General features: G+C 39.0%; 1 protein-coding gene across 1 annotated transcript in view; it reads right to left on the bottom strand.

Annotated features, from left to right (window-relative positions):
- LOC138741567 (glutamate receptor ionotropic, kainate 3-like) overlaps nt 1–23,779 on the bottom strand; it is a 480,058-nt gene that overhangs the window by 127,301 nt on the left and 328,978 nt on the right. The window contains exon 11 of the mRNA XM_069895823.1: nt 3,090–3,313. Within this exon, the coding sequence (XP_069751924.1) occupies nt 3,090–3,313 (224 nt within the window). The remainder of the gene's footprint in view (nt 1–3,089; nt 3,314–23,779) is intronic.

Genomic DNA, 23,779 nt, shown 5'->3' with positions numbered 1-23,779 from the left:
CTCTTATACTGAGGTATTGTCTCTAGGCAAACCCAAGCATAATCTGATATTATAATATTACCAATTGCATTTAAGTCATAAACTAAGTAAGTGACTTAGGTATAAAAAAAATAAATCAATTCTTGTATATGTTTTATGAACTGCAGAAAAGAAGTGTAATCCTTCCCCACTGGGGTTCATAAGGCTCCAAATACTGACAAGCCCAAGGACTTTACGCATTTTTTTTGTACCATCACAATGAGCGTTGAGGTTCTAGTTATTTTCTTTCTGAGGTCAATGATTGGACCCATTACCAAATTAAAATATCCTCCAAGCATGAAGTCGTAAGGTCCAATAGAGTGTAGTTTTCTTTCAAGATCCACAAAAAAGCCTGTATCCTCTCTATTAGGTGCAGATATATTTTGCTAAAATAATAGGTTGCTTCTGTATTTCTGCCAAAATAATAAGAATTCTCTTGCTTCATCTTTGATCCGTTTCTCATTACACTGCCAGTGTCTGTTGATAAGTGTTATAACGCCCATGCTCTTAGTTTACCCCTGTACTGTCAAAACATGACCTGTAAAATCACCCAGTTGCTTTACTGATTCCTTTACTGATAAATGTGTTTCCTGTAGAAATACCACATCCCACTTTTGTCTCTTTAGCTTATTTGCTACTTTTCTCCTTTTGATAGGATTCCCCAGTCCATTAACAATCCATGTGGTGAATCATATTTTGTCTGAATTAAGAGGTCATAATTTAGACAAACAAATGAATACATCACAATATTTTGGCACTGGCTCATCAATCCCTGTTCAAACTGCAAAGTAACAAAATGGCACATGAAACTCTCCTGCATGCCACAAAACACAGCCCATCATCCCTTCCTCAAAGGATTATGGTCCATAAAATGCCCCGATCAGTTAATTACTCCGAAACTATGCGAGTGCAAATTTAGAGTCAACGTAGCACACAGCCCTAATGAGGATCAGTACAATACAATTTGGCAAGTTTAAAAAAATAACAAAGGTAACCCGACACATCTTGCTCAGATTAACTAGTATAGCTAGACTACCTCATCTCCTCAATAAATGTTCTTGCTTTATATGGATAGTCAAAACATTTAAAGCCCAATTTACACCCAATTGACCTACACCCCCAGTACGTTTCGAATGGTGGGGGGAGACCGGAGCCCCCGACGAAAACCCACGCAGACACGGGAGAACATAAAAACTCCTTACAGGCAGCGTGGTATTTGGACCCTAGTCATGATTGCTGGCACTGTAAAAGCATTGCACTAACCGCTACGCCAAGGCATGCTACCTCACTTTATTTACTTTATTCATGTCATGTTGCACTTGCGGTGTTTTTTTGCCCATCTTCCAATCTATCTGCATCATTTGGAAACTGCTTTGTATCTTTCTCACAATTCACAATTCCACCAAAATCCAATAAGTGATTTTTAAATTTGACTTTTGATTGTATATGATGGAATCTGTTTTCTGCCATCTCATGTGATGTGACCACTAGCCTACTGCAGGGGGCGATCTCTGTACCTGCAGGAAGACCACCTAAGGGGTTGACTCCACTGTTGTGGTGACACTGCTCACATTGAGCTTCAACCACCACCTGATATGAATTATTAAGCTCATATTTAAACAATAACTATTTCACTGAGATTGGTAGGGCATCTCATACCCATGCAAATGACCTCAATGTGTTTCAGGGAAAATCCAATGTGATTTTTAAATTTGACTTCTGATTGTATATCATGGAATGTGTTTTCTGCCCTCTCATGTGATCTCATTTGGAGGTTCTGGGTATATATGCATACAGTCCAACAAATATCTCCAAGTAGGTTAAATGTTGGGAGTCAAAACTCAGTCATTTTACTGCCAGCACTCAGGTGACTCCATTCACCCACATGCCAATGTTAACAGTCCTGTAACCACTAATGTCATCTGCTAATATCTCTTCTGGGAGAATCCAGTCAAAACAGATTTAAAAACTCCATGTAAACTCTTAGCAAACAGTAAAGTTTATAGTATTAATGGTCTTTGCATTGGAACAGATTCTGAGGTGATTTGAAAGAGGAAAGGATTGGACATAGTAAATAAAACAGATGATCAACAGCAAGAGGACAAATATAATGATGTGAAAGAATTAGGACAGAGGGAAGAAGTTTTCTTTTGTCTTAGCCAGTCAAGAAGATATGAATCCTTTAACACATTAATGTTTGATCAAAACCATTTCAAGTTGTTATTAATTAAATAGGTGGAAAGATAGATTATAAAAACATCACAGGAAAAATTTCACTGCAATTGCTACTTCCGTAGATGGTAACTATCAATATGAATGAATTGGACTACATCCTTGTTGTAATTTTAATATGGAATTTTCTTATTAAAATAACTCAATATTTAAATTGTATTAATAGTTTGATTACTATACTGAGAAGCGTACCATCTTTGGAGAGAATTAAGCTGGACCGAATCTACAGGTCTTTTTATGAATGAAACGGATCATGCCGGCAAATTGTTGATCTGGAGTCTGAGTTTGCCCATTTTACTAAAAAAATCTATGAACATTCTGAAGAAAGGTCAACATACCAGATACAAATAATGCACACATAGCTGAGGACAAGTGTTTTTTTTTTTGAGAAGAGGGGGCTGATTATCCTTATTCCAGGCAGACATTTCACCCATTTGTACGATAAACAATCAAGTTTCAGTAACTCAAAAACTAGATGGAGCAGAAACTCCGCTGAAAAATACATGACCTCGTAGACATACAAGTTCAAGCAACCTGTTGAAGTGGGATAAAATGATCAAAAAGCAGTAATTGAAAGGTCTCAACATGCATTAAGGTTAGGTTCATGAAGAACCACTTGGTTTTCAAGCAGCTAATGGAGGAAACAAATTTGCTTGCCTTGTTTCCACAGATATGCTCTTAAGTAATCATACTTTCTCCTCATGCATTGATTCTTTCTTTCATCGAGAAATTAAGGAGTAACAATTATACAGGTTAATTTTTTAGTAAAGTGAATAAAAGATAGAAATCAAAGACTGAAGAGCCTCAAAGACTTGAGGTTAACATCAACTATAACTTACCTGGCTATGACAAACAGCACACAGCTGACACCAAGGTATGCCAACAAGATGTACATCCAAATATCTGGAGAGAGGGGATTGAGGAAGGAGAAGACGCCTGCATTTGTTCCATTTGATTTTCGGTACAAAATACTAATCCCCAGTGTCATGAAAGGCTTAGAAAAATCAATGACCTTCTCTCGGGCATAGGTGATGGTGAGCGGAGCAACAGCAAGGTCAGCTTTCTGTTGAGAGAAACATGTTCTTTAAATAAAAGTTTTGTCAATCATATTTTTAAATTACATTTCGTCAAAGTGTGCAGATGAATTGAAATGCTGAGGAATCTCATTAAATAACCACAGATCAGACACATTATGGGTTTGTAAGAATTCCAGATGATTCCCATAATAAAAAGCTTCCATCATTTGTCAGTTGGATGGCAGAAATATAGGTAAGTAATAGAAATACATGAAAAAAAAGAGGGATGAATGCAAAAGTAAATTATAAGCATGGAACCATGATTTAGACTTGGATCCATGCCTCAGGGGTGGTCCTACCAGATGCTGAAGATTAAGAGAGCGGGGTCCATTTCTACTCTGCCGAGGGAAAGATCGCAAGGCACTAACTGATATGAATCCCAACTTTAAACCAAGGCAATGTGTGGAATGGATTCAACATGGCTACCAGCATTCATCCCACTGCTGATCCAGATTCAGACCCATTAGTCATAGGAGCAGAATTAGCCTATTCAGTTCATCAAATCGGACCCATCAGACCATCAGGGCTAATGAAATAATTCATTCATTTCCTACAGTAGTGTTCAGAAATTGTATTTCTTTCTGTGCTTGAACAATCATGCTTTCATACGAACATTAAAAAAATAACAAGACCTGCCATTTAATAAGATCATGGCAAATCTGGTCTTGGAATCAGCTCTATCTATCTGTCCTTTCCCCATTACCCTTTAATCCCCATTAAAAAAAAATCTGTGTAAGTATATCTTATTTTTTTTTTAATGAGGCAACCTCTCCTTGAGCATTGAATTCTGCAGATTAATTACTCCCTGGGAAAAGCAGTTCCTCCTCATCTGTATGCTAAATCTACTTCCCCAAATCTTAAGGCTATGTCCTTTAGTTATAGACACCTACCAGTGGAAGTGACTTTCCTGCCTCTTATCTTGTATAACCCTTTCATAATTTTACACATTTCAAAAAAGCTGCCCTCTCATTCTTCTAAATTCAAGAGTATAGTCCTAGATGATTAAATCCCTCCTCATAGACCCACTCCCTCATCTCTAGAATCATCCTCTTGAACCTCCTCTGCAGTACCTCCAATCCAGCATATCCTTCTCAAGTCAGCAAAGAAAGAAAAAGGTCCACAGGCCCAACTCGACCACCTGAACAATATACTCTCTTGCTTTAGTCCCACTTGCTTTCATTTGGTCTATACCACTCCAATTTCCTCCCACCCATTTAGATATCCAAGTGTTTTTTTTTCAAGGAAGTTCCTACCTCGACTACCTTGTCTGGCAACTTTTTCCTTCTGACCATCACCTCTAAGTTTAAAAGTGTCCTCCTCACCCTTCTCTCTTTTTCTCCCTGACACCGATGGCCACTCAGGATTACCCAGCAATTGTCTCATTGTCATATTAACCTGTAGTCCTCTAATAACCACCAATGTTTATTTTACAAAAATAAATGTCAATTGTCATTGTATTGAATCTTGATAAATCAAATCAACATATAGACGAACAAAACAGGAAAGTATCTGCCAAGATCTCTGATTGCTTTTGGGGATTTGTCTTAATGCTGAATCAATCAATATTAATTGTTCTGATGCTCAGATTGTTTATAATGAAATAGACAAATTGCAATTGGTTCAAACATCATTAATTTTAAATGTCATTTATTAGTTAGGATATCAGCTATCTTTAAACCAATGGTTCTCAACCTTTTTCTTTCCACTCATACCACTTCAATTATTCCGTATGCCATAGGTTCTCTGTGATTAGTAAGGGATTGCTTAAGGTGGTATGTGAGTGGAAAGAAAATGGTTGAAAACCACTGTTTAAATTATCCCTAATTGACTCGTTATGTGCACAGTTTCAGAACTCCAAAGGAAATGGGCCATTGACAATTTTTCTCAAGCAAAATATTTCAATCACAATTGGAACTAGAGATTGGTTCTCAGCCATTCCTTCCCACCCACATCCCACCTTAAGCAATCCCTTACTAATCACAGAGAACCGATGGCATAGGCATTACTTAAAGTGGGATGGGAGTGAGAAATAAAATGGTTGAGAACCATTGCTTTAAACTGAACAAATTATATGGAACTACCTTTGAATTAAATATTTATTGATATTTATCTGTCTTTTCTATTTGTACTTTAAAGCATTTTCTTCTGTCAGCTTTCTCATCCTTTCGTTTCATTTATCCTGCATTGCACAAACTGAATACTCTTGAGAATTCAGTATTGCTGCTTTCATAAAATGTATTTTCAAACTATATTTTGGACCTCATCAATTTATTCTCGTTTCTGTTATTTACAATATGATTAAGAACATGATTTGATTTCCTGTTATTGTTCTGAGACACCGAAATCAGACTCATTCACTATCTGCCGTGAGTGCTGCTAACAATTAGTCTTGTCATTTCTGTTAGTTCCCAGCCGTGTGACTTTGTATATGAGCATGGAAGGCACTATCTTCGTTTCAATCGATCAGATCCGTTGGACTTGAGGTATCACACTTCTTTCTCGATGCAAATCAATTAGGATAATGAGCTCCAGCTGCCTTTTCCTATTCGGCTTTTTTTCCCCTTTCCCTCTCATCTTTGTTTTTGTTATACCCTCTCTTCTCTCTCTCTTTTGTTCTTGTGTCTCCCTAGTTCCTCACCTCTCTTTCTCAGATTTTTTCTCATCTTCTTACCTCCTTTCTTTTCTCTCTTTCCTTTCCCTTCTCCCCTTCCTCATATTTACACTCACCTTAACCTCTTTCTCATCACACCCCCTCCTCTTCCTCCCTTTCTCTATCTCTCTCTCTCTATGGTTCTCTCATTTCCTTTCACATTTCTACTGTATTTCAGCAATCATCAGACAATACTACAGAATATGTATTTTTGCTAAAGTTTAAATTTAAATGATTAAATTATTGCATCCAAAATTTCCATACTGTTGATGAGCAGTTGAATTCAGGAGTGGGAAAGAGATGGGAGGAGGAGTCACGTGATGGTGTAGTGGCTGGTAGGAGAATACCAGCCGTCTACAGAAAAGAAGGAATAAAGTGAAGAAAAAGCAAAGCCCCAGACACACAAATCCCAACAAATAAAAAAATAAATGTGTGGAGAAAATGGCACCTAAGAAAGAAAAGCCAAAAATGGGAAGAAAAGAAGAAAGAAAGATATCGGAAGAGAAAGGTGAAGGCCTTACCTGCAGGAAAAAGCAGGGACCCACCATGGAAAGAGGAGCCCGCTCCCCGAGGTTAGTGGAGACCCTGCAGGGTCACGACCCATTGAACGCAGGATTGCAAAAATGGCTCACTGACCCAAACAGGGCTGCGCGATGCGCACGACAAGGAGAACACCAACGGGAGGGGGGACCAGCTGTGGAGTGAAACTCCACAGCATGAACAGCTGAGGGAGGCCCGACAGCAGGGCTCTCAGCTGGAAGATAAAGAAAGCAATGGGAAAGGGAGGGGTGAGAAAGAAAAGAAGGAAACTAGAGACACAAAAGATTACCAGCCCAGAAGAAGAGGACCAACATCAAGACACCATGGAAAAAAAAACCCAACAAACTGAGACAAGCAACTCAGCAAGAAAGTCAGAAGAGACATAGATACAAGGAAGAGAAATAGAAGACACAAACCCAAGAGCAGACACAGAAGAAGACCAAGCTCTGCACAGAGGAATAGGAGGTAAAATGAATGGACAGTACATAGATTAAAAAAATTTCAAGAACAAATAAAAGCATTAAAAGAATGGTTGACACTAGAATTTAGTGAAATGAAAAGAAAAAATGGCAAGTACAGAAGAAAAAGTGAGTAGAATAGAGCTGGTCATAACAGATGTAGGGAAAAAAAAATTAGAAAATGTGGAAGAACGTGTAATGGCGGTAGAAATGGAAGTGAATGACTTAAAAAGAACATTGGAAGAAAATGATAAAAAAGTTAAAGCAACACAGGAGTTGTTACTTCAGAAGATGGATATAATGGAAAACTATAGTAGGCAAAACAATATAAAGATAGTGGGCCTAAAGGAAGATGAAGAAGGCAAAGATATGAAAGAATTTATAAAAGAATGGATCCCAAAAGACCTGTGAATGCCAGAAATGCAGGAAGGAATGGAAATAGAAAGGGCACACAGAACATTAGCCCTGAAACCACAGTCACAACAAAAACCAAGATACATTTTAGTAAAATTTCTGAGAAACACAAGAGAAAATATATTGGAGAAAGCAATGAATAAAATGAGAGAAAACAAAAACCACTGGAATACAAAGGTCAAAAATTTTTTTTCTACCCAGACATAAGTTTTGAGCTCCTGAAGAAGAGGAAAGAGTTTAACACACCAAAATTGATCCTATAGAAGAAAAGCTATAAATTTATGTTAAGATATCCAGCGGTACTTAAAATAGTTATCCCGGGGCAGCAAAACAGTCTGTTCTCAGATCCGGATAAAGCATGAGAATTTGCAGAACGCCTGCAAGACAGAAAGAGAGATGTAACAAGAACAAAGAATGACGACAAACTACATATAAAGAAGTAAAAATAATGTATAAGTAAGAACTAAAGGAGGGAAGAAAAGGGAAGTAAGGGAGAAAGGGGAAAAAGAGGAGGGGTTAAAAATAATAAATAAATAAATAAATAGATCAATAGAAAGAGAAGAAAATAGGGGGAGCTTTGTTGTAAAGTGAAGGTGAAAGTCTTTTCTGAAGGGGGTTGGGTGGGAGAGAATACCAGTCACTGTGAAATCAATCGACACTTGCGAACGGGTTCACAGTTCGAATGGAAAGGGGAGTTGTGGTTGCCTGGCAAGGGACAAGGGGTGACTCAGAGAGGGTGGGGGGGGGGGAGGAACACTTGGGGTTAAGGGAATTTTTGATGTGGGAATGGTTGAAATATTTTATGTTTTAGAAGTGTGGTCATACAAAGCATTCATAAAAAGAAAACTGAGAAATGGAAATGGGGAAAAGGGGAAAGGTGGTGGTGAGGAAGCAGAAATGAGATGTAAACAAAGTATGAGATGGCCACGTTAAACTATATGACTATAAATATTAATGGAATACATAACCAAATCAAAAGGAAGATGCTATTAAATTTACTGAAAAAATAAAAAATAAATATAGCATTCATGCAGGAAATGCATCTAACTGAAGTGGAAGACAAGAAATTATGGAGAGACTGGATAGGGCACGTAACAGCAGCATCAGATAATTCAAAAACCAGAGGAGTAGCTATATTAATCAATACAAATGTACCAATCAAAATAGAGGAGGATATAATAGATCCAACAGGGAGATATATAATGATAAAGTGTCAGATATATTCACAATTGTGGAATTTGGTCAATAAATATCAACCTAAAGTTTATGCAAGATAATTTTTTGAAGATTGTAAATACGCAGGTGAATATATTGATAGGAAGGGACTTTAACCTTAATTTGGATTCAAAGATGGATAAAACTGGACAAAATATCAACAAAAAGAACAAAGTAGCTTAATTTATGGTTTAATCAATGCAGGAAATACAACTTTTGGATATAAGAAGGAGACAACACCTAAGGGAAAAGGAATACTCATATTATTTGAGTAGACATATAGACATAAAACATACTCAAGGATTGACCTGTTCCTGTTGTCAGCCCATATCCATGGGAGAGTTAGGAAAATGGAATATAAAGCTTGATTGTTATCTGATCACTCACCCCTGTTATTAGCAATAGAATTGGAGGACATCCCACCAAGAACATATAGATGGAGATTAAACTCCATGCTACTTAAAAGACAGGAATTTAGAGAATTTATTGAGCGCCAAATTAAAATGTACTTTGAAATAAATACAGAATCAGCGAAAGACAAATTTATATTATGGGATGCAATGAAAGCCTTCCTCAGAGGGCAGATAATAAGTTATGTAACTAAGATGAAAAAGGATTACAATTGAGGAATAGAGCAGCTGGAAAGGGAAATAGTAAGTACAGAAAAAGAACTAGCAACAAGGGAAGATACAACAAAAAGAAGAGAATTGGCAGATAAAAAAATAAAATACGAAACACTACAAACGAGAAGAACATAAAAATAAAGCAGAAGTATTACGAGCTAGGAGAAAAAACATACAAAATTCTGGCTTGGCAGCTTAAAACAGAACAAACTTAAAGAACTGTATTGGCATCAAGGGATAAGGACAAACAAATTACATATAACCCAACAGAGATCAATGAAAATTTTAAGGAATTCTACGAACAATTATTTCGAACTGAGAACGAAGAGAAAGAAGACAAAATAGATGAGTTTCTAAAATTGAACTACTGAAATTGCATGAAGAGGAGCAAAACAAATTGATAAAACCATTTGAAATAGAGGAAGTACAAGATATATTAAAAAAGCTACCGAACAATAAAACTACGGGGGAGGATGGAATCCCAGTAGAATTCTATAAAACATTTAAAGAGTTACTAATTCCTCCTCTCCTGGAAGTAATGAACCAGATAGAAGAAACACAAAATTTGCCAGATTCATGTAAAACAGCAATAATTAACAGTAATACCAAAGACGGGCTAAAATCCACTAACACCAGCATCGTATAGACCAATATCTCTACTTAACACAGATTATAAGATAATAGCAAAACTATTAGCAAACAGATTGGCCAACTGTGTACCAAAAATAGTAAAACTACATCAAACTGGATTTATTAAGAAAAGACGAACAATGGACAACGTCTGTGAGTTCATTAAATTAATCCATGCAGTACAAGGAAATAAGTTGCCAACAGTGGTTGTTGCTTTAGACGCAGAGAAAGCCTTTGACAGGGTGGAATGGAATTATTTATTCAAAATATTACAGAGGATCAACCTACCAGAGAAATATATTAATTGGATTAAAGCATTATATAAGGGTCCAATGGTGAAGGTGACAGTAAATGTATATATACCAAACCAATTTAAATTAAGCAGGTTAACTAGGCAGGGATGTCCACTATCTCCCTCACTGTTCGCTTTAGCATTGGCAGAACTTAAGAACAGAAAATAAAATAAAAGGGATAAAAATAAAAGAGAAGGAATATAAAAGCAGTCTATTGCAGGTGACATCATAGTATACTTAACAGAATCAGAATTATCAATAAAAGAATTACATAAGAAATTGAAGGAATATGGAGAAATATCGGGGTACAAGATCAACACAAATAAAAGTGAAGCGATGCCAATGAGTAATGCGTATTTCACAAAGTTGAAAATAGAATCACCATTTATATGGCAAACATTAGCATTCCGATACCTAGGTATTAGACTAGGTAATAATCTAGGCCAACTATAAAATTAAATTATCAGCCATTAATGAAGAAATTACAAGATGACTTAGAACATTGGAAATATTTACCACTAACACTGATAGGAAGGGTAAATTGCATTAAAATGAATATCTTCCCAAGGATACAATACATATTTTAATCATTACCAATTCACTTAAGAGAGAAATTCTTCAATGAGCTAAACAAAATAATAAGGAAATTCATATGGAAAGGGGAGAAACCAAGGATGGTGTTAAATGAATCAATAGAATGGTACAAACAAGGTAGTTTGCAGCTACCAAACTTTAAGAATTATTATAGAGCAGCACAATTAAGATATCTATCAGATTTTTATCAAACAAGGGAAAAACCAGATTGGACCAGGTTAGAGCTGGATAAAATAGGGGAGAAGGTGCCAGAACATATACTTTATAAGTGGGATGAAAAACTGGTGCAACATAGAAGTTCAACAGTACTGCACCGTCTGCTCAACATTTGGATGAAGATTCACGTAGAAAGGAAAAAACAAATTACCAACTACCAAAATTATTATTGACGCAAAATCAACTAATCCCCTTCACAATAGATAACCTTTCCTTTAGAGAATGGGAGAGAAAAGAGATTAAAAGAATAGAAAATTGTTTTTTGGGAAATAATTTATTATCATTTGAACAAATGAAATACAAATATGGTATAACTCACCGTACAATGTTTTCATACCACCAACTGAAAACCTACTTAAAGGACAAACTGGGAAGCAGACTGAGGTTACCAGAAGGAAGCAGCTTTGAATATGTGATTACAGAAACAATGATAATCAAAAGATTTATAACAAACATGTACATCAAGCTGCAAGAGAAGGAAAATGATGAAATAAGCTATAAACCCAAACAAAAGTGGGAACAAGATCCAAAGAAAAGATAAGAAATGAAATATAGGAAAATCTATGCTACGGAACTATGAGAAATATAATAAACACAAGGTTATGCATGATACAATATAATTGGTTACACATGCAATATATCATGGCACAAAAGTTGAATAAATGGGATCCAACATTATCAGATAGATGTTTTCGCTGTAAGAAGGAAACGGGAACAACAGTACATGCAATTTGGGCATGTGAGAAAGTGGAAAAGTTTTGGGAAGATCTAAATCAGGTATTAAATAAAATCACAAAAAGCAACATACCAAAAAAATCCAGAGATCTTTCTTCTAAGTAATATAAGAAGTAAAGAATTAGGCCTCAAATTGGATGAAGCACAAAAAAGATTTATTATGATAGCCTTAGCTGTCGCAAAAAAATGTATTATGTCAACCTGGAAATCAGAAGAGAGCCTGAGAGTACAGCAATGATACATAGAAATGAATAAATGTATTCCAGTGGAAAAAATAACATATCATTTAAAAAATAAAGTCAAAGTATTTGAACAAATATGGGAACTGTACATGGAACATGACAGAGAGGGCCTACCGCGGACCTCCAGCCCCTAAAATGATAGAATGAGAAGATGAAATGAACTGATCCAGTGTGTAAAAGTAGATGACACAAATTTTCTTGTTTATTTTCATTGTTTAATGGGTTTAATGTATTGTATATGTTGAATATTTAGTGGGTAAAGAGGGGGGTGGGAAGGAAGAAGGGAAGGAAGGGGGGAAGGAGAGAAAATGAGACTGTATATTCAAGAGGAAAATGTTTGTGTGTATTTTGGTTAATATTGTTCATAGTGTGAAAAATTTAAAAAAATAAAAAAGCTCAGTGCAAGGCAAATTTAACACCTTTAAGAGAGAACAAATTATTAGCGCACATTTTTACCCGATAATTTGGTGCGCGTCTTTAATAGATTGACATGTTCATGGAATTTGCCTGACTCAGCCCAAATGATAGATGTCTCTTCATTTGAAATGTGTCCATCTAATAAGTGAGGATAATGTGGTAGAACATGCTGGCTATGGCTGGTAGTTCCAAATAGATCCCACACTGTTCAACTTTGTCTGTTAAAGTAAGTGTTGCACTTATACTGTAAGACCGAGACTGAGATTATGGGACATAATATATTCAGAGATGTTAGTACTAAATAGTTCTGTAACTTTCTTCTATATATTGACAAAAGCATGCTGGTCTTGTATTACATTGGAAAGTAATTATTTTATCTTAACGCAGCGTCACGAGAAGCTCCTCCAATAACTCTTGCCCCCACACCCCCCCCCCCACCGTTCATTTCAGTGGGCATTCTTAGCACAAAAAAATAGGGAAGTTATTTTACTCCTCCTGGATGAGGCTCCAGGATACCTGTCTAAGTGCAGCGCTGACATTCTCCCAGAGCAGTGTGCAACTCCCCACCTCTTTTACATTCTTCTCAATTGTGTCTGACACAACACTGCCCCCATCAATACACTCCATTATGTATTTAAAACATTTCCTTCGGATTAGTCAGACAAATTCTGTCCAAAACAACCCACGCTGGCTATCTGTGGGTCATTAATCACCCCCCTCTGAATGTTTTACACTTCTCACCTTTAACAGCTACTATGCATGGACCATCATCTTGACATTTAATTTTAGCCCCGTTTCCCAGTGCAGTGATGTTTACTTGGCTTAAAATCCAAGATGATCAATGAACAGTTTCAATGGTTATAATCAGTATTCAGCTAATTATGATTCAGCTGATTATTTTATCTACCAGCTCATTTACCACTGTTCCATTTACAACAAGTCAGGTCGATCAGGTTGTGCCAAATTGGTTGTCAGAAGACAAGATATAATTGGTCTCATGTCTTCCTTAATGATTAATGATTTTGACCAATATATGTATGAAGAATCTCTCTCTTCAAAGACATTCAGATTATTACAGCATTGATCCCTGTGCATGTTATTGTTTCACATTTAATTGAGGTTAATTTAAAATAAATTGTGCTTCTTCAATGAAGACAGAATAACCTTTTTTTGAATAAATGAGGACTAGGAGTTTTAATGACCTCTTTATAAAGGTTGGTATTCTATGGTGGAAACAGATTCCAGCTTTGAGCTACTTTGTGAACAGATTCCAAGATTTTGGTAAATTGCAGAGTATGTGCCCACAGTAGGTTATGGTCATTCACCACACGGCTTTGATAGACATAGACAAGCATCCTCTGGAATCCTTCCCAGTCTCATTTAAGTTGTTTATTTGTCACATTATACCCAGAACAGTGAGAAGGGTTCTTCTGTAAGCAGTTTGGTTATCTCTAACATTCAGTGTAAAAAAAACCCCACAATTTAGAGAGTACAGGGTTGCAAAGAAAGGAGCATCAATTAACACCAAGCCAGGGTAGCATGATGACAATGTTGTGGGCTTCATTCAGGAACCTGATGGCCATGAGGAAGAAACAATTTTTAAGCCAGTTGATGCACCCTTTCATACTTGTAAGCCTGTTCCCTGACGGAAGGAAGGAGTTGAGAGTGCATCCAGAGTGTGGCAGGTCTTTCAGCAGGTTGGCTGACTTTTCAAGCTAGCAGGAGATTTTGATGAAGTCCATGAAAGGTTTGTGTGATGTTCTGAGCTACATTGACAACCTTCTGCAACTTCTTCTGATTTTGAGCAAAGCAGCTCCTAAACCATGCTGGGATGCATCCAGCAAGTAATTTTTTTGATGGTGCATCTGTAGAAGTTGTTAAAGGATGGGAGGCAGGGTGGGGGGGGTGGGGGAGGGGAAACATGATGAATATCTATTGCCTTCTAAAAATTGAAAAAAGATAGAGGTGTTGGTGTGCTTTTTCAACTGTCACATCAACGTTTTTGACCCAGGTCAGGACATTGAAGGTGATTGTTTCTTAGAGCTTGAACCTATCTACTCTTTCTACTTATAATGATTGTTTCTGTGAACAGGGGAATGGAATTTGGCCCCTCCCCTGAAGTCAATGTTCATCTACTTCATCTTACTGATTTTGAGCACGAAGTTGTATCTTGCCGCCTTGTCACAAGAATTTCAACCTCTTACTTATATCCCGTCTCATCATTATATGATTTGCGGCCTATGACTGTGGTGTCATCGGTGAATTTGGAATAGCATTTAGTGGTAAGTGTAAGGGGAGTAGAATCGTAGAATGAGCACCTGTCCCTGAGGAGTGCCTGTTTTGAGTGTAATTATAGTGGAGATACTATTAACTACCTTCATTGATTGAGGTCTGTTAGACAGGAGGCCTGGGATCCAGTCGCTGGCAGAGGTGGGAGAGGGTCGGGGTGGGCACTGTGGCCTGCATCCCAGTCTGTGAACGAGTTTGCTTGGAACCATGGCATTTGAAGGGCTGTTGTTTTATTTTGGCACATATTTATTTTAACAGTATGTGCCAAAGTATTCTAATGCCAAAGTTCCCTCAGTTTTCACCCCATGTCAGTAGTTCTTTTTAGAATTGGAATGTTTGGTCATGAGCAAATCATGAAATTTGGTATTTTGTGGCAGTGCCATAGAGCAAACGTTCATATTCAAACTATCTATACAACATTACTATAAATAAAAAATCTAAAAATAACAGTGCACACAAAGTGAGGCAGAGTCTTTGGTCCATTGATTATTCAGGAATCTGATGGCAGCAGGGAAGAAGCCGTCCTTGTGCTGTTGAGTGCTCGTCTTTAGGCTCCTGCATCTTTTTCCCTGATGGCAGCAGAATGAAGGGGGCATGGCCTGGGTGGTGGGGATAGATGTTGCTTTCTTGTCCTGAGAGTTGGCGCCTCCATACCAAGCAGCGATGGAACCATCCAGAATACTCTCCACGGTCCACCTGTAGAAGTTTCTGAGAGTTTTCAGTGACGTACAACATCTCCTCAGACACTTCACAAAGCATAGCCTCTAGCGAGCCTTCTTTGTGATTGCATCAATGTAGAGGCTCCAGGACAGATCCTCCGAGATGTTGACATACAGAAATTTGAAGTTCTCGACCCTCTCCACCTCTGAAGCTTCGATGAGGATGAGGTCGTGTTCCCCTGACTTCCTTCTGAAAGTTCACAATCATCTCCTTGGTTTTGCTAACTGCTTTTGACTGCTGGTTACCCATTAGTTTCAAAGCCATAGGATCTTCAAAGTAACATTAGATATACTCTGCACAGGTCTTAAAAGCTTCAAAGTTTAAAGTTCAGAATACATTCATGACATCACCTATAACATAGGAATATAGGAAGTAGGAACAGGAGGTGGCCAAAAATGGCCCATCGAGCCTGCTCCACCATCCAATACGATCATGGCGGATCTAATTTATGACCTAACTCCACCTACCTGCCTTCTCCCCATATCCCCCAATTCCTCTATCATGTAAAGATTTATCTAACCAAATTTTAAATAGGTTTAATGAGGCAGCCTCAACCACTTCCCTGGCTAGAGAATTCCAAACATTCACTACTCTCTGGGAAAAAATATTTTTTCCTCATCTCTGTCCTAAAGCTAATCCCCCGAATCTTGAGACTGTGTCCTCTCGTTTTAGTTTCCCCGGCCAGCTCAAAGAACCTTCCTACATCTATCCTATCTATACCCTTCATAATCCTATATGTTTCTGTAAGATCTCTTCTCATTCTTCTGAACTCGAGCGAATACAATCCTAGACGATTTAATCTTTCATCATAAGTCAACCCCTTCATCCCAGGGATCAACCTAGTAAACCTCCTCTGGACCGTCTCCAAAGCCAGTATATCCTTCCTCAAATATTGAGACCAGAACTGGACACAGTACTCCAGGTGCGGTCTCACCAGTACCTTAAACAGTTGCAACATTACCTCCCTACTCCTGAATTCAATTCCTCTAGTGATGAAGGCCAACATTCCATTTGCCTTCTTAATAACCTGCTGCACCTGCAACCTAACTTTTTGCGATTCATGCACAAGCCCTCCCAAGTCCCTCTGCACAACAGCATGCTGTAGATTTTCACCCTTTAAATAATATTCAGCTCTTTTATTTTTCTTGCCAAAGTGGATAACCTCACACTTACTAACATTGTACTCCATCTGCCAGACCTTTGCCCACTCATCCAGCTTAACTCTATCCCTCTGCAGACTCTCCACATCCTCATTACAATTTGCTCTTCCACTCAATTTGGTGTCATCCGCAAATTTGGCTGCACCACATTTTGTCCCCTCCTCCAAGCCATCAATGTAAATGATGAACAGTTGTGGACCTAACACTGACCCCTGTGACACCCCACTTACCACTCTCTGCCAACCTGAAAAACTCCCATTTATCCCGACTCTCTGCCTCCTGTCAGACAACCAATTTTCAATCCAGGCCAATAGACTTCCCCAGACTCCACTTTCCTGTAACTTACTGATAAGTCTCTTGTGCGGCACCTTATCAAACGCTTTCTGGAAATCCAAATATGCAACATCAACCTGTTCCCCTCTATCCACCACACTCATTATATCCTCAAAGAATCCTAACAAGTTTGTCAAACAAGATCTTCCCTTTCTAAAACCATGCTGCGTCTGCCTGATTGAACCCTTACCTTCCAAAAGTTTCACTATTTCAACTTTAATGACAGCTTCAAGCATTTTTCCAACTACAGACGTCAAGCTAATTGGCCGATAATTTCCAGTCTTCTTGCCTACATCCCTTATTAAAAAGTGGTGTGACATTTGCTGTCTTCCAGTCTGCTGGGACCTGCCCAGAATCCAAGGAATTTTGGTCTATGACCACCAATGCATCAACTATAACTTCTGCCATTTCCTTCAGAATCCTTGAATGCATATCATCAGGACCAGGTGATTTGTCTGGCTTTAGTCCCATTAGTTTCTCCATCACTACTTCCTTTGTAACAACTATTTTATCAAGGCCCTCCCCAACATTTGCATCTTTAACTCCGCACTTGGGCACGCTGGACGTGTCTTCCACCGTGAAGACTGACACAAAATATTAGAACCTTTTTCCAGTGGCCCAAGGAGAATTTCTCTGACATAACCTGTTGTTTCGTTGTTTTGGACTGTTCGGAAAGATGTCAGCACAGCAATTAAGAAGGCATATTATGTGTTTATTATCAAGGAAGAACCCAAGTGTTAAACAGGCATTCCTTCACTTGTATTCAACTATTATAATTCCCCATCCCCTCTTTTTAGGACATAGCATAACAATACTTTAGGCAAATATTTGACATTTAATATTTTGAAACGACACATTTGTTGTGATTGCACTGGTTTTGATTTAGAGAAAAGCACAAAGAGCTAGAATTCCCACCACTTTGTCGCTTTCTATGTTGCTTACCAATCCATTGCCACAAAGTGTTTTTTTCCAAAAATGGAAGTGCATTCACTCTATCGTTGACTGCAGAGAAGTAGTTGTTCACATCAGCAGTCATTGGACTGGGCTCTCTTGTTATCTTGAATCTGTGTCTTTGATTTTACATTTGCCGCAGTTAAAAGCCAAGCCTGAAATGGAAATTGATTTTATTTGGCTGGACTTTTAACTGCTGCACACAAAGCAATGAGGGCTGATTGAGAAAAAAAAAGTTGCTGCAAATTGTTGATAGGGTCTGTCTCCTGATCCCTGCTCATCGATTTTTCCAAATATGATTTAATATGGGTTTTACAGCATGGAATTGTTTAAAAAGCATTGCTGCAGATGTACTGCTTTGGGTAGCATGGCTGGGGTAGTGGTTAGTGCAATGCCTTTACCGTGCCAGCGATCGGGATTGGGGTGCGAATCCTGCACTGTCTGTAGGGAGATTGTACGTTCTCCCTGCGTTTGCATGGGTTTTCCCCAGGGGTTCTGGTTTCATCCTACCGTTCAAAACGTATTGGAGGTGTAGGTTAATTCAGTGTAAGTTGGGCGGCATGGACTTGTGGGCCGAAATGGCTTGTAAACGTGTTATATGTGTAAATTTAATAAAGGCTGGAAGCTTTTAATTATGGGAATCATCTAGAATTCTGACAAACCCATAATGTGTCTGATTTGTGGTTATTTAATAAATATGGCGTAAGAAAAGGAAGTAAACCAATAAGATGACAACATTTATGTCAAACACATTCACAAAAACTTGGCAGGAATGTACCATTTTTCTATGACTTGCTATTGAGGATGTTGAAGCAGATCTGTGAAAGATTGCCTTAATTTCAAACATTTGGAGGACAGGTTCAAGAAAGAATAATTATGCAGATCTTCAGAAAGACCATGCCAGGAGTAGTATGTTTAGATCTAGTTTCCTCCTGATGATGACTACTTCCTGAGCTGGGATGGTTAGTTCGTGCAGAAATAATGTATCTTTTGGAATCTCATTTACTAATTATATTCAAGACAGAAACTGATAGATTTTGACAACTAAAATGATTTGGTTAGATATGGCTAGGACACGGGAAGCTGAAGTAAAATGCCAGCTCCAACATTATTGAATGTGGAGATGTTTTGTGGGCCTGACTCCTTTTTCTTCATGATTTGAATTTCTTGGAGTTAAAATATATTTAAAATTTTCATTAAATAAACTTTGTGGGCTAACTATCTGAAAAATCCCATGTTTCCGAAAACAGAAAGGTTCATGTATATAAATGATGGAGAGGACATTTTGTAGTCACGCTGTGTCACAGCAAGAGAAAGGAGAAGTCTTACGCATGTGGCGCCCAGTTGGACCTCCTGGTTGCTGAGGACAGCGGTTCACCCGTGATTTTCTGAGCCAGTTCAAACTGCATCCAGGTGAGCATTCATGGTAGCAGCCACATTACAATGAGGAACCACTCAATGTCTAGACACATGGGCTAATGATAGAAGTAGGTGCCCAAAATGTGAAAAATACTAAATTCTTATGCAAAGAGCAATATTTTTGTGCACCAGGCAAAGGAATTTAAGCAAGATTCCAATCGCTGTATGTGATTGGATACTCACTGTGGAGTTTGTTTGGATGAATAGCAATCTGGTTCCCATTATATAGTAATTACAGTACGGAAACAGGTCAGCTCGGCCTCTCTAGTCCGCACTGATTTAAGTGATCTCCTCTAGTCCCACCTACTTGCTCCCTGTCCATAACCCTCCAATCCCCTCACATCCATATACTCATTCAATCTTCTCTTAAATGACAAAACTGACCCTGCTGCAACCACCTCTTCTGGAAGGTCATTCCACTCAGCCACCACTCTCTGAGTGAAGAAGCCTCCTCTCACACTACATCTAAACTTTTGCCCCCAACCCTTGACTTATGGCCCCTCATTCCAATCTCACCTACCCTCAATGGGAAGAGCCTATTCACATCTACTCTTTCTATCCCCCTCATAATCTCAAATACCTTCTACGCTCCAATGAACAAAGACCCAGTCCACTCATTATTTCTTTGTAATCTAGATACTGCAATCCAGGCAACATTTTAGTAAATCTTCTCTGCACGCTCTCTACCTTATTGATATCCTTCTTATAATTTGGGGATCAGAACTGCACACAGTATTCCAAATTGGGCCTCACCAATGCCTTGAATAGTCTCAACAACCCTCTCAGCTCCTATATTCTATGCTTTGATTTTTAAAGCCCAGCATACAAAAAGCCTTATTTACCACTCTATCCACATGAGAATCCACATTCAAAAACGATGAAACATTATTTCAAGATCTCTCTGATCCACTGCATTCCACAATCCCCTCCCCTTCACTGCAAATGTCCTGTTTTGATTATTCTTCCCAAAATGAAGCACCTCACACTTATCACGCATTAAACTCCATCTGCCACCTTTCAGCCCTCTCTTCTAAGCAGCCCAAATCCTTCTGCAGTCGCCGAAAACCACTGTCACCATCCACAACTCCTCCTGTTTTTGTATCGTCTGCATATTTCCTAACCCAATTCACCACTCCATTAACATAAATGACAAACAACAAGTGACCCAACACAGTGCCCTGAGGCACACCGCTCATCACCGGGATCCACCCTGACAGACGGTTATCTACCATGTCTCTCTGTCGCCTATCTTCTAGCCACTGTTAAACCCATCTGACTATCTCAACATTAATACCCAGCACATGAACCTTCCTTACCAACCTTAGAAGATACCTAATTACTCAAGAATATAAAATCATTAAATATAACTAAAGAGTAGGCCATTTGGCTCCATGTCCATACTCTAGGATTGAGTGCTTTTTTTTAACCATAGCTCCATTTTACTACATTAATTGTGTGTCCTCTCTGCAGGTCCTTGCAAATTCTTTCCTTATGATAATTATGTAGTTTCCTTTTAAATGCTACAATTGAATCTTCCTCCACCATTGTCCCTGTCAGTGCATCCCAAAACCTACCTGGTCACTGCATAAAGATAGATTTCACTGACTTCATTTTTGGTGTAGTTGAACATAAAACAGTGAAGTTCATTTCAGGCCCTTCGGCCCACAATGTTGTACCAACCTATATAAACTTATTCTGCCTCAATCTAACCCTTCCCAATCTCTCAGTTTCCATTTGTCTTTACCAAATACATTTACTTTTTATCTAATAGTTCTTGATTATTTCATACTATCTATTGCCATTGTGATTTAAAATGCAATTTGCATCCACTTTTTATACAGCATTGTCGGGCAGTCTTTCATTCAGTTGACTGAGGTGAGATATACATTAGGAGGAGCATGATGCCCCAAAAAGGTAGCACTGTTCCAAGCAGAAAAAGCCCTAGCTTCACTAGTCCACCCAGATAATGAACAGGTCAAAAGATCTCCTCCGCCAAAACTGTATACTTTGGTTGCTGGTACGTTATTGCTCTCACACATGGAAAACAACCTGAGCACAAGTACTGAGGTTTCTCGAATGGAGCAACTTTACTGTTCAGTTCTGAGTTTGAGATTAAAGGAATCAAGGTTAGTTCAAGAAAGTGGTGCAGAGGTTAATGTTCAGCCAAGTTCTCAAGTGGTGGGGCAGTCTTGTGGAGCCGTGGCTGAGGAATATGACATATCTGATTGTATTTAAACCATTCCTAACTTGTACCGGGTGAAGTAAATTCCAACAACTCAGTTTTCCTAAATCAAAGAAAGGTAAGCAGCTACATTCAGAAAGACTACATTCTAATTAATACAGAAAAGTGCTGGAGAAACTCAGCAAGCCACACAGAATTGATAGGAAGTAAAGGCTAACCAACGTTTTGGACCTGAGCTCTGTGTATAGACAAAAAGCAGGCAGGTGCCAGAATTAAAAGGTGGCAGGAGGAGAGCAAAGGAGGGAAGTGGAGGCAGGAGGGAGAGTACAGGCTAACAGGTAAGAGGTCATAGGAGGGTATAGGTGGGAGGGTAGAAAAGGAAAAAAAAAGCTGAGAAGTGATAGGGCGAGTTAGGAGAGGGGGGTCCTGGTCTCAACTGTCTTATTTTCACTAGGGACATCAAATCTCTTCCATCTCCCAATCAGAAGATCTCAAAGAACATTTTTTCTTTCTCAATAGCAGATTCATCCAGTTCCCCATCACCACTATCCTTCACCCTCAATAACTTCTCACTTGGGTCATCCTGTTTTCTTCAAGTCAGAGGGGCAGTCATGGGTACCTGCATGGGCCCTAGCTATACCTGCCTTTTTGTTGGCTATATGGAGCAATCCATGCTACAGGCTTACACAGGCAAGGCCCCTCAACTCTTCCTCCGCTACATCAACAACTACATTGGTGCAGCCTCCTGTACCCATGATAAGCTCCACATCTGCATCCACTTTGGTGCTAACCTCAAATTCACTTTGTCCCTCTGACAACACTCCCTCTTTCTCAATCTCTCTATCTCCATCTTGGGAGACAACCTCTCTATATATTTTCTGCAAACTTACCAATTCCCAATTCCCAGATGGATCTTGACAGTACCTCTTCACATCTTGACCTCTGTAAGAATTCTATTCCTTTCTCTCAATTCCTCTCCCTCCATCACATCTATTCCCAGAATGAGGTCTTCTATTCCAGAATATCCAAGATGTTCTCCTTCAAAAAACCTGAATCCCCTATTACTGGCATCAACTCAGTCCTTACCCAGACCTCCTTCATTCCTAGATGCAACAAAGACTGGATTCCCCTTGTCCTCACTTACCATTCCATCAGCTTCCGCATCTAACATTTCATCCTCTGCAATTTCCACCATCTACAACATGATCCTATCACCAGACATGTCTTCCATACTTTCTGCAGAGACTGCTCCCTCTAGGACTCCCTTGTCCACTCATACCTTCCAACCAATCTCCCTTTCAATTCCTACCTCTGTGACTGCAAGACTACACCTCCTCCCTCGCCACCATTTGGTCCTTTATAGTGAAGCAACACTTCACTTGTGAATTTGCAGGTGACATCTACTGCATCCAGTGCTCCCGTTGTGGCCTTCTCTACATTGGAGGCCTTCCGCATAGACTGGGTGATCATTTCACATTCACTCTATCTGCTGCAATAACAGGACTTCCCATCGGGGCAATTATTTCAATTCCAGACACCATTCCCACACCGACATGGCTATCCACAGCCTTGCCAAACTGAGGCTACCTGCAAATTGGACTCCTGATATTCTGTCTGGACACTCTTCAACCGGGTGGCATTAACATCAACTTCTCTAGTTTCCTTTAAATGTCTCCCATGAGTTTATCCCTCTGTCTCCTTTACTCCAGCTCCCCATCCTCTTCCTTTCCCTCTCCATTCAGAGAGTTAGCCCCTCCCCCATTACTTCTTGGCTGTTTTTTTCTCAGCTACACACACCCACATCCATCTATGACCTCCTACCTGTTAACCTGTACTCTTCCCTCTGATTAGACAATAGACAATAGGAGCTGGAGTAGGCCCTTCGGCCCATCGAGCCAGCACCGCCATTTTACAGATCATGGCTGATCACTACCATCAGTACCCCTTTCCAGCCTTATCCCCATAACCCTTATTGTTCATCTCTTCTCCATTCCCCACCTTTTTGACCAGGTACCTGTCTGCTTTTTGTTCATACCTTGAGGAAGGGCTCAGGCCTGAAACGTTGGTTACCCTTTATTTCCTGCATGACCCAATGAGTATCTCCAGTTCCTCTGTGCTCTGCAAGGTGATGCAGTATTTAATTGCAGAAATGCTTTCTCATCTTTTGTTCTCACTTCGTTGGATGAGACAGGAGGATTGTTTTGCAATCCACTGGATCTTGATGGGAGGCAGACTCATTAGGGAAGCACTGTAGTCAAAGGCCTTGCCACCTCTGTATATGGGGGGGACTGGATTCTGTGTTACCGAATAATATAACACCCAAGAATAGGCTCTTCATCTCACAATGTCTACACCAAATATTTTGCCTAAAT

This window comes from Narcine bancroftii, chromosome 8 (genome assembly GCF_036971445.1).
Source record: "Narcine bancroftii isolate sNarBan1 chromosome 8, sNarBan1.hap1, whole genome shotgun sequence".
Taxonomy (NCBI): domain Eukaryota; kingdom Metazoa; phylum Chordata; class Chondrichthyes; order Torpediniformes; family Narcinidae; genus Narcine; species Narcine bancroftii.
Note: the sequence above shows the minus strand (reverse complement) of the source record. Positions and strands in the feature narration are given on the sequence as shown.